General features: G+C 47.2%; 1 protein-coding gene across 1 annotated transcript in view; it reads left to right on the forward strand.

Moving 5' to 3' along the window:
• The first annotated feature begins 13,107 nt into the window (after positions 1-13,107).
• DUSP22 (dual specificity phosphatase 22) overlaps positions 13,108-14,383 on the forward strand; it is a 53,714-nt gene continuing 52,438 nt past the window's right edge. Inside the window, exons 1-2 of the mRNA XM_060244255.1 lie at positions 13,108-13,255; positions 13,431-13,517. Coding sequence (XP_060100238.1) covers positions 13,497-13,517 — 21 coding nt within the window. The 5' untranslated portion in view covers positions 13,108-13,255; positions 13,431-13,496. The remainder of the gene's footprint in view (positions 13,256-13,430; positions 13,518-14,383) is intronic.

The raw sequence follows: 14,383 nt of genomic DNA on the forward strand, positions 1-14,383 counted from the left end.
TGAGCCTACTGATTTCAGTGGACTTAAAACTAGTTTTGGATTGCGCCAAAAGATAAGTCAGTACCATTTACAACATGACTATAAATACTAACCCAATTTTGCCTCAGTCACTGCGTAGCTCATAAGAGCTTGGGATATTTTTGAACCTCAAGATATACTGGAATGTTGCGGGTAATATGAACATGCCCCAGAATACCGTTAGTGAATATTCCCCCCTCCTCCCCGCCCCAAGCATGTTAATAGTTATTAAGAAAGCTAATTTAATAGTCAAGGGGAAATTTGCAACTTTTAAAGTTATCTCCTTGATCCTAAGGGACTGGCATGCAAATGAACAGCACAGCAAGATCAAAGCTAGTCATTTAGCACAATAATATCCCATCTTCCCCTGCCCTTTTAAGTTGCAGCCTTTATAGCTGCATTTTGTAAAAGCAAAACCCCTTCCTTTAAAGCAGGGGTGTCAAACATGCAGTTCAGGGGCCAAATCAGGCCCCCAGAGGGCTCCTATCAGGCCCCCGAGCAACTGGCTTTCATCTGCTTCCTTTTCCCTATATCTTGCCTCCTCCTGCGTAACAGCTTGCTTTGCAAGGCTTTCTCAATTGCACAGGCGCTTCAGAGCAAAACCTCTATTTTCTCCATTGGCTGAGGCTCCTCCCTTGAGGAGGAAGGGGAAGGAATAGCTTGCTTTGCCAGGCTCTCTCAATTGCACAGCGGAGCTACTGAGCCAAGCCTCTCTTCCTTCTATTGGCTGAGGCTCCCTCCCCCCAATCCCCTGTGGAAGGAAGCAAAGAGCCAGAGCTTCCTTTGCCCAGTTTCCTGGATCCCATGGGAGAAATACAAAGAAAGCATCTTTAAGACCAATGAGTGCTAATGTTTTAAGTTTTTAAAATATATTTGTGTTTGTCTGTGTTCTTTATAAAATTTATATATCTGCTACCTAATCTTAAATAGGTACACACATGGCCCAGCCCGATATGGCTCGGCCCACCCCGACACGGTCTGGCCCAACAAGGTCTCATTTATGTCAGATCCGGCCCTCATAACAAATGAGTTTGACACCCCTGCTTTAAAGAGATGCAGAACTACACAACCTCCTGGAGTGCTAAGTCCAGGGCTTTTTTTTTTTTTTTTTTAAAGCAGGAACACAGTTCTGGCTGTCTTGGTGTCAGGGGTGTGTGGGCTAATATGCAAATGAGTTCCTGCTGGGCTTTTTCTACCAAAAGAGCCCTGGCTAAGTCAGATCCCCCACACTGCTGACAATGCTGGACCAGGCTCTGTCCAGCATTATTATCCCATCTGTGGAGCTCAGAGCAGTGCGCTTGTCTCTCACTTCCCCATTTCTCCCTCACAAAAATCCTGTGAGGGAGGTTAAACTGAGAACATGTGACAAGCTTAAGTTCCCACACCAAGCATCATGGCACCAGGGGGCTTTGAACCCCCAGTCCCCCAGATCCTGGTCTGACACTGTAGCCCTTACACTAGGCCAGGATCAAGGTGAGCTCGATGTGACAGGGACTTCCATAAATGGAGTCGGGCACCACTGAGAATACGCTGCTCGGCATGCTCACCAACCTCAGATTTCTCACGGAAGACGTGCAGAGCGGGGCACCGAAGGATAGCCTCATGGCCAGACTCACGTGATAAGAACATAAGACAAGCAATGCTGGGTTTTGAGATAAGAGAAGCCCTGCTGGATCAGGCCAATGCCCCATCTGTGTCACACAGGGGCCAAAAACCAGGTGCCATCAGGAGGTCCACCCGTGGGGCCAGACTCCAGAAGCTCTCCCACAGTTGCCCCGCCCCAAGCACCAAGAATATAGAGCAGGGGTGTCAAACTCATTTGTCATGAGGGCCGGATCTGATATAAATGAGACCTTGTTGGGCCAGGTCATGTCGGGTTGGGCCTTGTGTGTACCTATTTAAAATTAAGTAGCAGAGATATCGATGTTATAAAGAACACAGACAAACACAAATATATATTTTTTAAACTTAAAACATGCTTAAAACGTTAGCACTCATTGGTCTTAAAGGTGCTTTCTTTGTATTTCTCTCATGAGATCCAGGAAACTGAGCAAAGGAAGCTCTGGCTCGCTCCTTCTTTCCCCAGGAGACTGGGGGAGGGAGCCTCAGCCAATAGGAAGAGAGGTTTGGCTCAGTAGCTCTGCTGTGCAATTCAGAGAGCCTGTTAAAGCAAGTTATTCCTCCCCCCCCCCTCAAGAGAGAAGCCTCAGCCAATAGAGAAAATAGTGGTTTTGCTCTGTAGCTCCTGTGCAATTGAGCAAGTCTTTCAAAGCAAGCTGTTATGCAGAAGGAGGCAAGATACAGAGAAAAGGAAGTAGATGAAAGCCAGTTGCTCGTGGCCCTGATATAAGCCCTCTGGGGGCATGATTTGACCCCTAAACTGCATGTTTGACACCCCTGATATAGAGCATCACTGCCTCAGACACACCGTTCCACCTACACCTTGTGGCGAAAAGTCACTGATGGATGTCTGAGTTTACTTAGGAGCCTTTGATGAGGAACTTTACTGAAAGCTTTCTGGAAGTCCTTCAGGTTTCCTGCTCTGAAGCCATGAAGGACTTCAAGGTCAATAATGTATGAATGTGTGTATCAGTGGGTCTCTCAGGGAAGATATAATCTGGTTAGCATTGGATCCATAGAATGCGCATAATGCAGTCAGTTCCTTCTCCTATGTGGCCACAGTGGTCCTACCTTGATCCAAAAGGTGGTATCGGCATTTCAAGCCATGTGAGTTCCTACACCCGGTGAACAACTACCGCTTCAGGGGAGATCTCCAAACCTGAATTTTGATCAAGAAGTGGGAGCTGCCACAAAATAGCAACACGGGGTAGGGAGGGGCCGATCCTATAATTTTTGAAGGTGCCAAGATCTGCCTCCTCATGGGGTAGCTATTTCCAAATGGGCAACTAGTCTGAGGTCACCCAGCAACTGCCATGACAGAATGGAGATGTGAATCCTGACCTCCCAGATCTGACTCAATACTCTGCACCAGGGCCAAGGTGAATTTAGCGCAACTGGGAATTTCCTGATGGGTGCTTGGGGTGGGGGGGGCTGCCAACACACAGGTGAGACCTCCTGTGGCCCTCTGAAGCACCTCCTACCCCAGCGAGGTGGAGGACAGTCAGAACTTTGGTTTAGGGAACAAGGAAATGGATACTGGGAAATACATTGGTGGGCACCACATTGAGATTACACACATGCCCGCAGACACATGTATAACAGGCATACACATGACTCCTTTTGGGCAGGAGCTCACAGGAGCAGAGCTCCGGAACCTCTAAATTTTATTGTTCTCTTTCTTTCTTATCCCCCTCCCTCCAAATACTTTCTTCTGGGCTCCATTGTTCAAGCCCCCCTGTGAGAATTTTGCTGAACTCTAAGATTTGACAAACTTTCTAATATTTCCCCCCACAAAAAAAATGGGAAAGGAACCAAAACACATAAAGCAGACAGATGGAAATCTTCTTCATGCCACTGTGGCCACATAGGAAAAAGTAATTTTAAAAGTACGATGGGAGTGAGGTTTTATTATGACAGTTATAATTCAACAAGCATTTTAAAGTAGATGGTGAGCTGATATAATTTAGTACACGTTCCAGTGATGTCAGGGGTGTGTTGCATATGCAAATGAGTTGTGCTAATGAGCTCCAGCACCTCTTTTTAATGACTGCTGGTATACAATTTTTTTTTGGTAAGACCTCAATTCTCTTCTATTTTATCTGAAATTAGACAGCAGTTTTGATTGGTTCCATGCTGAAAACTGTGTTGAAACACACAGCTGAATAAACCGGTAAAAACATCTGTTTCATGACACCAGAACAAACAGTGAAACTCTGAAAAGGGTTCCATATGGTTTCATCACTGAAACTGTGCGAGACTTCTCCTCATGGCTTCGCATAAGACTTCAAGTGACACAGGAAATCTACCTTCATATCTATAGTGATTTTTACTCCCTCCCCGCAGAATATTTCGGCAGATAGTATCGGCTTATATTAAACAGTAAAATTACTCAGCACTGGAAACGCTCCTGCATATGAAATTGACTCTCTGCGTTTCAAGTTCAGATATTCTATGCGATTAAGATAAGTTTCATTTTCTGCTCGACAGTGACAAATAAAGTAACCATCTTAGCAGGTGAAATAATAATAATATAAAAGGATATTGTGAAATTTCCTGAAGTGTCTGCTTTCTTTATTTACAGAAATATTAGGTCAAGTGATTCTTTTCTGGGGGGACCATGACTTTACTGAAAGCTACTATCCCTGGCAGAAATCTGTGGCAAAAAACTTCTCATCCTTTTGAAAAGAGTTCATCCAGTTCTGACAAGGCAAGTTCTGCATTTAGGTAGGAAAAATCAAATGCATGATTATAGAATGGGGAATACTTGCCTTGGCAATAGTATGTGTGAAAAGGATCAAGGAGTCTCAGTGGGCCATGTACTGAACATGAGTCAGCAGTGTGATGTGGTAGCTGAAAAGGCAAATGTGATTTTGGACTGTATCAACAAACGTATAGTGTCCAGATCATGTGAAGTGATGGTATCGCTTTACTCTACTCTGGTTAGACCTCACCTAGAATATTGTGTTCAGTTTTGGGTGCCACAATTTAGGAAGGACATAGATAAGCTGGAATGGGTCCAGAGGAGGGCAACAAAGATGGTGAGGGATCTGGAGACCAAGTCCCACAACCTAGGCATCTGCAACCATTGTTCTTAGCTGACTGTACCAACCTAAGCAGAGTTACACATTTCTAAGTCATCAAGCTTACAAGGGTGTAAGTCTGTGTAGGACTGCCCTGTGACACACCTTGTCCATACTGACAATGAAGGTGGCATCAGTCATTGTAAAATCAGATCATTTCTGGGCATAATGTTCAGTCCCAGCTACCTTCTGTTCAGTATACAGCATTGGAAAGTCTGAGACCCTGGAGAGGCCTGGGCTAAATAAATATTCTGTGGAAGAATTGTACACACTACACTAGAATAATTCAGGTGGGGAGCCATTTTCATCTGAAGTGATAGAGCAAAGTTTGAGACCCGTTGAACCTTTAAGACCAACAACATTTAATTCTGGGTATTGAACTTTGTTGGTCTTAAGGGTATCACTGGACTCAAACTTTGCACTAATGTGATGGTTCTGGAGAGGTACTGTGCTAATCTTTCACAGCAAAAAATAAAAAATAAACAGGAGTCTTGTGGCATCATGGCTGCGATGTGACAATTCTCTCTGAAAAAGGTGAGCTAGAAATGATTTTGTGTGAAAAGCTAACCCAATTGTATTTCACGCCCCCCCCCCGAGTTCTTTAATACCCCAGATGCCTTTAATTTACCGGAGGGGATCTATATGTGGAAAGTGGCTGTACTGCGGAGCAATGTTCCCTCTAAGCTGCAGAGTCTTGTGAGCAAATATTCTACTTGGTGAGCTACTGGTATTAAAGTTGTGAGCTGCTGCATAAATCATTGTGCTCTGGGGCCATCCTTCCTGAGCTAAGACAAAAATGTGTGAGCTGGAGGCTAAAGATCTGTGAGCTAGCTCACACTAACTCAGCTTAGAGAGAACACCGTTGTGGAGATATTGCTTAACCAGGGCTTTTTTTTTGAGCAGGAATGCACAGGAACGCAGTTCCAGCTGGCTTGGCTTCAGGGGATGTGGCCTAATATGCAAATGAGTTCCTGCTGGGCTTTTTCTACAAAAGAACCTGCCAGGGACAGTAGCTTTCAGTAAAGTCATGGTCCCCGCAGAAAAGAATCACTTGACCTAATATTTCTGTAAATAAAGAAAGCAGGCAAGCGGTGGGGCCAGGCAGGACACCACACAGGGGGGTGGGGGGCGGGAGGGGGGCATGGAGCCGCAGAGGGGGAGCCATGGGGGGTGCTTTGGGGGGGCACCAGGCAGCAAGTCTGTCTAGGGCACCCCAGGGCATCAGGCCGGCCCTGTACAAGCTTCCTCAGGAGGTGGTGGGCTCTCCTTCTTTGGATTTTTTTAAACAGAGGCCAGATGGCCATCTGACAGCAATGCTGATTGTGTGAACCTAGGCAGATCATGAGAAGGAGGGGAGGAAGGATTGTATCAGTGCTTCGTTTCCATAGCCCTTAGGGTGTGTGCAGTAGGGGGAGGTATTTGAGAGTTTCCTGCATTGTGCAGGGGGTTGGGCTAGATGACCCTGGAGGTCCCTTCCAACTCTGGGACATGAAAGATGAGGATTTTTCTCACTGTCTCAGGCCACCCACAACAGAGGCCAAAGCAAGCCAGGGATTTGCCACCTACAACAGAGGCCAAAGCAGCCTACTAAAAAAAAGCCCTTCTACCCTCCCCCCCCCCCCAAAAAAACAGACTTGGCAAGTGTAGCAACTGAAATATTTTTGGCTGTTGCTTTTTATCTCCCCTGCTGTGCAAAATTAGCTTTGATGTCGTTTTATTTGATTGCTGTTGTGGAAATAATGCCTCCTTCTTATCAGTGCCTGGCAGATGACTGAAGGATGACATTTGCTTCTCTCTTCTTTTTTGGCCTTGGTAGCCTGCCCAGTTTATCTACTTTGGTTATATAAGGAGAGGCTCATTTTCAAAGTAGCGTGAAACCAGGCTGTTTCCTGTGCCTGCTCTGTTTACCTACCAAATCCATACTTAATGATCCACATTTCCTCTCTCCCTACTGTCACAATGGGTAAGATGTAATGAATGACACAGAGTGCAGTACCCGGAGTGTTAAATTTCCGTGTGGAAAGTCAGGTTTCAGATCCCCTTACAGCAAGCTGGCTCCGTGGCCGGCGTTTCTTGTATTTATGTAGCCCAGGGGTGGCCAAACTGCGGCTCGGGAGCCACACGTGGCTCTTTCACGCATACCGTGTGGCTGTTGAAACCTCCACCACCCCACGAGCCAATCTGGATAAAGCATTTCTCTCTTTCAATCACTTCTCTACACCAGCCATCAGCTTGGAGAATCCATTTAAAGTTAAAGTTGCTTTCTTCCCACCACTCTCTTCCTCATCTACCTGGCTACCAAATACTCCCTCTAAGCTGTGGAGTCTTGTGAGCAAAACCTCTGCTTCATGAGCTACTGGCCTTAAAGCTATGAGCAAGCAATTTGGCTACTGCATAAACTGGTTTGCTCTGGAGCCATCCTTCCTGAGCTCAGACAAAAATGTGTGAGCCGGAGGATAAAAAACTGTGAGCTGGACCATACTAACTCAGCTTAGAGGGAACCTTCCTTCCTTCCTTCCTGCGGCTCTCAGACCTGACATTCAGTGTTCCCTCTCAGCTGAGTTAGCTCACAGATTTTTAGCCTTCGGTTCACACATTTTTGTCTTAGCTCAGGAAGGATGACCCCAGAGCAGATTTTTGCAGTAGCTCAACTTTAATGCCAGGAGCTCACAACCTTAATGCCGGTAGCTCACAAAAGAGAATTTTTGTTCACAAGACTCTGCAGCTTAGAGGGAACATTGCTGACATTTATTCTATGTCGTTCTTCATTAAGCATAAGAACATAAGAGAAGCCATGTTGGATCAGGCCAATGGCCCATCCAGTCCAACACTCTGGGTGTTTTCGCACTTACCTTTTACTGGCGCGACGACCCTCCTCACGCCGGCGGATCTGCAGTGATTTCGCACTAGAAGCGCCGGCGCAGCCCATTGCGCCGGCTACTTCCGTCGCTAAGCCAGCGCAAACGGAAACCGCCAAGAAGCTGGAAAACGTTTGCGCTGGCTTAGCGACGGAAGTAGCCGGCTCTTTGGGCTGCGCTGGCGCTTCTAGTGCGAAATCACTGCAGATCCGCCGGCGTGAGGAGGGTCGTCGCGCCAGTAAAACGTAAGTGCGAAAACACCCTCTGTGTCACACAGTGGCCAAAAAAATTATATATATTATATTATATATACACACACACACACTGATGGACCTCTGCTTCATATTTTTATCTAACCCTCTCTTGAAATTGTCTATGCTTGTAGCCGCCACCACCTCCTATGGCAGTGAATTCCACATGTTAATCACCCTTTGGGTGAAGAAGTACCGTACTTCCTTTTATCCGTTTTAACCTGACTGCTCAGCAATTTCATCGAATGTCCACGAGTTCTTGTATTGTGAGAAAGGGAGAAAAGTACTCCTTTCTCTACTTTCTCCATCCCATGCATTATCTTGTAAACCTCTATCATGTCACCCCGTAGTCAACGTTTCTCCAAGCTAAAGAGCCCCAAGCGTTTTAACCTTTCTACATAGGAAAAGTGTTCCAACCCTTTAATCATTCTAGTTGGCCTTTTCTGCACTTTTTCCAATGCTATAATATCCTTTTTGAGGTGCGGTGACCAGAGTATACCATCGATTTATACAGGGGCATTATGATACTGGCTGATTTGTTTTCAATTCCCTTCCTAATAATTCCCAGGATGGCAATTATTGCAATCGCACACTGTCTTGACATTTTCAGTGAGTTATCTACCACGACCCCAAGATCTCTCTCTTGGTCAGTCTCTGCCAGTTCACACCCCATCAATTTGTATTTGTAGCTGGGATTCTTGGCCCCAATGTGCATTACTCTGCACTTGGCCACATTGAACCTCATCTGCCACGTTGACGCCCACTCACCCAGCCTCAACAGATCCCTTTGGAGTGCCTCACAATCCTCTCTGGTTCTCACCACCCTGAACAATTTAGTGTCATCTGCAAACTTGGCCACTTCACTGCTCACTCCCAACTCCAAATCATTTATGAACAAGTTAAAGAGCATGGGACCCAGTACTGAGCCCTGGGCACCCCACTGTTTACCGTCCTCCACTGCAAAGACTGCCGATTTATACTCACTCTCTGCTTCCTATTAATTAGCCAGTTTTTGATCCACAAGAGGACCTGTCCTTTTACCCCATGACTCTCGAGCTTTCTAAGGAGCCTTTGATGAGGAACTTTATCAAAAGCTTTCTGGAAGTCAAGGTAAACAACATCTATTGGATCTCCTTTGTCCACCCCCTCAAAGAACTGTAACAGGTTAGTGAGGCAAGATCTTCCCTTACAGAACCCATCCTGAGTCTTCCTCAATAACCCGTGTTCATCAGTGTGCCTACTCATTCTGTCCTTGATAATGGTTTCTAACAACTTTCCCGGTATTGAAGTCAGACTGACTGGCCTGTAATTTCCCGGAAATCCTCTGGAACCCTTTTTAAAGATGGAGGTGACATTTGCTACCTTCCAGTCCGCAGGAACGGAGGCAGATTTCAATGAAAGATTATATATTTTTGTCGGAAGATCAACAAGTTCAACTTTGAGTTCTTTCAGAACTCTTAGATGTATGCCATCCGGAGCTGGTGACTTATTAGTTTTTAATTTGTCTATCAGTTGTAGGACCTCCTCTCTTGTCACCTCAATCTGACTCAGGTCTTTCAACACCCCTTCCAAAATTAGTGGTTCTGGAGCGGGCAAACACTTCTCATCTTCCACAGTGAAGGCAAAAAATGCATTCAACTTCTCAGCCATTTCCCTACCCCTGATGTAGCCCATCTTTGTATTCAGGTACTCATGATGTTATACATGGTTTACTAGCCTTCCCCTTTAAATCCTCACAACCTTGTGCAGTAGGTGAGGCTGAGAGGCACAGCACCATCCTTAGGAGATCTAACTCAGTTTCTCACGCAGGTCTATGCAAATGGGCTGATGCATAGGGAAATGGCTTTGGATTGCGGTGATAGTGACTGATTGAAATCAGCCTGTGAGCTTTGCAGGAATGTGACCTTCAGTCTTCCCAGTCCAGAATTCTGATTGCAACAAATCTTGGCTTCTTCTTCTGGCCAATTAAAAAAAAACATGATTGCTCCTAACTTTGAACAATTTGAACAATTTTGAGGAAGAGAAGAAGAAGAAGAAAAAGAAGACCATAGATTTATACCCCACTCTTCTCTCTGAATCAGTCTCAGAGTGGCTTACAATTTCCATTATCTTCTTCCCCTACAGCAGATTCCCTGTGAGGTAGGTGGAGCTGAGAGAGCTCTTCCAGAAGCTGCCCTTTCAAAGACAACCTCTGCAAGAACTATAGCTGACCCAAGGCCATTCCAGCAGCTGCAAGTGGAGGAGTGGGGAATAAAACCCAGTTCTTCCAGACAAGAGTTCGCACACTTCACCACCACAACAAACTGGCTCTTGATAGAAAGGATAAACAGGATAGAAACCTGGTAAACTAGTCACTAACTGCTGTTAATACACCTATGTCCTTAGTAATGTTTGATTTTTTCCCTCTTCAGTGTTGGATCCAACCATTTTCTCACCATAAATACCAACAACTGTCCATAACAATATAATTCCCCAGGGTCCTGGGTGGGACGTGCCAAAAAAGTGCCTTTTCAGGTTCAGGTATATTGGACTGGGAATATATTGGTAATTCCAATATTCCTGAATTCCAGATACCTGTATGGTAATCGGATTTGGAGGGTTCCCCCCCCCCCCCATTTCCAGTATTTTCAGGACCATTATTCTGTATGGGGAATGGCTGGGGAAATGGTACAGTTGTTTTGAAAGATTTCCAGGTGGCTGGGGGAGTTGTTTTTAATAATGATAATAATAATAATATTTTTTATTTATATCCCGCCCTCCCCGCCGAGGCAGGCTCAGGGCGGCTTACAGACATGGAAAGTGCCATGATTACAGTTAATACATTATATGGTAAAATACATTAAAATACATTAAATTAATTAATTTATTTATTAAAACCATTACAATTTATGGTGCTATAATGCAAGACATCAGATGTATATCAGATGGCTAGATGTCATTTCAGGATTCAATCTTGTAGGCCATTTGAAAAAGGATAGTATTGCAGGCCCTGCGGAACTGATCATAGTCCCGCAGGGCTCGAACCTCCGCTGGTAATTGGTTCCACCAGTGAGGAGCCGTTACTGAGAAGGCCTGCTCTAGGGTTGTTTTCAATTTGGCCTCCCTTGGTCCAGGGATTTTTAAGAGATTTTGGGAGTTAGATCTCAGTGCTCTCTGGGGGATATATGGAGAGAGGCGGTCCCTAAGGTAGACAGGTCCTCGGCCATATAGGGCTTTAAAGGTAATAACCAGCACCTTGTAACGAACTTGGAACACAATTGGCAGCCAGTACAGCTTTTAGAGGCACAAGCACCACAATTGCAGGGAAGCTGCTGGTGCCTGTTCCCAACCTTTTTGGCACCAGGGACCAGTTTTGTAGAAGACAATTTTTCCACGGACTGTGGGGGCGGGGGTGGTGCAGGGGTTCTTGCTGCCCCAGGCCACCCTGCTCCCATGTCCCTGCCCCCATGTGGGACTTTAAATATGGGGGAGACTAGGGCTGCTTCTGGCCACCTCCCCTGGAAGGGGAGGCAGACTCAGAGCGCAGCCACACTGCCTCTTTCGTCCACCACCGTCTTTGGAGTGAGGCTGTGTGGGTGGGCAAAAGGGGTGGTGGAGCAAGCCTGTTCTCCTCTAAGCTTGGGAAGCAGGCCTTGGAGGAGAGCACACGCCGCTGATCCATCCCACCGCTCTCAGCTTCCCGGATCTGTGACCCAGGAAGCCAAGAGTGCTGTCCCTGCGCAACCTGGATGCTAACACACCACGGACCGGGACCAGTCCATGGCCTGGGGGTTGGGGACCCCTGCTTTAAATAACCCCCAAGTTTCAAGTCGATTGGACCAAGGAGTGAGTCCAATTTTATGGGCCCCTGAACATTATTTCCAGTGGAAGGGGGGACAGAAAACCCTGCAAGCTGCTTCCAGGGCAAACCCCTCCCCCCCATGTCTGCAAGTAGGAATCACTGACAGACAGCGAGTTCAGCAGAACTTCTACAGAACTCAGTAATCCCAGAGGAACCACAAGCCAATGTGTCAAGCCAGAGAACCAAAATCAAACCAGAGAATCTCTGCAGTGGAACCTGAAGCGGGGTGGGGGTGGGGGGTTCAAACCAGTGTACAGACTGCTATGGGAGTGTCAAACTCATTTTGTTATGAGGGCCGAATCTGACATAAATGAGACCCTGTCTGGCTGGGCCATGTCAGGCTGGGCAGTGTGTGTTCCTATTTAAGATTAGGTAGCAAAGATACAAACTTTATAAAGGACACAAACACAATTAAATATATTTCCTAAAAAATGTAAAACATGCTAAAAGCATTAGCACTTATTGGTCTTAAAGGTGCTTTCTTTGTATTTCTCCCATGGGATCCAGGGAACTGGGCAAAGGAAGCTCTGGCTCTTTCCTTCCTTCCCCAGGGGACTGGGGGGGGGGGGAGCCTCAGCAAATACTGAGGCTTCACTCAGTATCTCTGCTGTGCGATGGAGGGAGCCTGGCAAAGCAAGCTATTCCTCCCCCTTCCTCCCCAAAGGAGGAGCCTCAGCCAATGGAGAAAATAGAAGTTTTGCTCTGCAGTTCCTGTGCAATTGAGGGAGCCTTGCAAAGCAAGCTGTTATACAGAAAGGAACAAGAAAGAGAAAGAAGGAAGCAGATGACAGCCAGTTGCTCAGGGGCCTGATAGAAGCCCTCCGAGGGCCTGATTCGGCCCCCAGGTCAGATGTTTGACACCCCTGGTGTTGCAGAACTAAGTGTCACTCTGGCAATGTGAGCTTAAAAGGCTGACCTCCCTAAAAAAGCAGTGTGGCAACCAAAGCTGGTTATACAAGCTTGAGCAAACATGGGTGGAGAACTCACATGTCCAGGCAGAGCTTTTTTTTACCATCACCTGAAAGCTACTACAGTTGGGGCACCCAAACGCATGCCACAGAACCCATCTGAACAGATTAACCGTTGGCTGGGGAAAAGCCCGGCTATCAAGCCTTGTTTTGCATACATGGCAACACGCTCCAATATTTATCTCTCTGCAAAAAGAAAAATATGTCACCTAATTTGACTGCCATTTGCAAAAAAACCAAACAAGCCCGACGCCCCCACAAGCGTTTGCAGCCAACAGACCTTCGCCTACTCATCCTTCCAGGAATGAAAGTGGGCGGGGCTTCCTGACTCCGCGAGCGCGCACCAGCGAGCGGAGCCCTTCTTTGCCGAGGGGCATACCGGGTCTGGTAGTCTTTCGAGCCTCCTGCCCGCTGCGCTACCGAGCGCAAGGACTACAAGTCCCAGAAGGCGCCGCGGTGGTTAACTTGAGCTGCTTTTTCCTCGGCGCCTGGGTTTTAATCACACGTGGGAGTGGTGAAGCTGGAAGGGGCTGGAGGGAGTGAGACGCAATTCCTGGCAGGGCAAGCGTCTAACTTGTTCGCTTGGGCTTTTTTGCAGTCTAGTGAGGAAAAGAAACTGGTGAGTTTTAAGCACTTAGAGGGGAAAGTCCCCGTTGATCCGAGGGCGACAAGCTCTTTTGCAGCATAACCGAGAAGATCCTAGCTCTCATCTCCTCCAGCCGCTCACGCCTTCCAAGTAAACACCCCCCGTTCCTCCTACCTTCCCACCTTGCATTTTTTGTTTCCATCTGCAGCTCTCCGCCCCTTGGGCTGCTGCCTTCAGCTCTGTGGTTGCCAAAGTTTCAAGTCGCTTAAGAGCCATGGGGAATGGGATGAACAAGGTAAATGAGCTTCTATTCTCCCCCCCCCCCATCGCGTGCTCGCGTGCCCTCCCCCACTCCGCCCCGATCTTGCAGAAGGACTCCGCCTTGTTTTGAACCGGACCTCTTGCTCTTAGGGAAGAAGTTTGTGGTGGTTTAAGGGACTCGGTGCAGGCGGCCGCCTTTGCAAATGTGCATGCACCGCTTGGCCCGCAACGCTGATCTGGGCTCCCCCGGTCCCCCGTTCACGTATTGATCCGTCTCAGCAGCGAATATGGGCTTGCTGTGCGTTTCCTTCCTTTGCGTATTTGCGCTTTATTATTTGCATAGGCAGGGCGGAAACGCCGCGGAGGTTCGAGGAACTCGCAGCTGCTTGCTCAGGGGGCCTCTTTGGACTCGCACCGTTGAGCAGGGAGCCTGTCCTGCGAGAAAGACAAGGGAGGCGCTGGGCTTCCTTCTTGGCCCACTGCCTCTGGGCAGCGTGGCTGGTGTTCCACGCCACCTCGCCGTATGGAGCTGGTCTCTTAAACGCGGGGTGACTTCGCGATTGAACGTGTGAACGGTGTCGATGATCTGCGGTCTGCAGTGCTGGGTCTGCGGTCGCTCTTGTGTGCCCGCGGGTAAGGGCCTGCTGATGCAATTACGAAATTATGACTGCAATTTAAAAAAAAAAAAAAAAGTAAGAATTTCTGTAGTAACCTTCCACCCAGATTAGTGTCCCCAAGACAGCGAAGAATCCCCCCCCCCCCAAAATGAACAAAGCATTTGATACCCACGGTATAAAAAGTAACGAAAACAACAATCGAACAGAATATATGCACAGGTAAAACACATAACCAGGAAGGAGGGGCAGAGAAGGAATGCCAGAGGAAACAGATAAGGAGAGC

This window comes from Heteronotia binoei, chromosome 7 (assembly GCF_032191835.1).
Source record: "Heteronotia binoei isolate CCM8104 ecotype False Entrance Well chromosome 7, APGP_CSIRO_Hbin_v1, whole genome shotgun sequence".
Classification (NCBI taxonomy): Eukaryota; Metazoa; Chordata; class Lepidosauria; order Squamata; family Gekkonidae; genus Heteronotia; species Heteronotia binoei.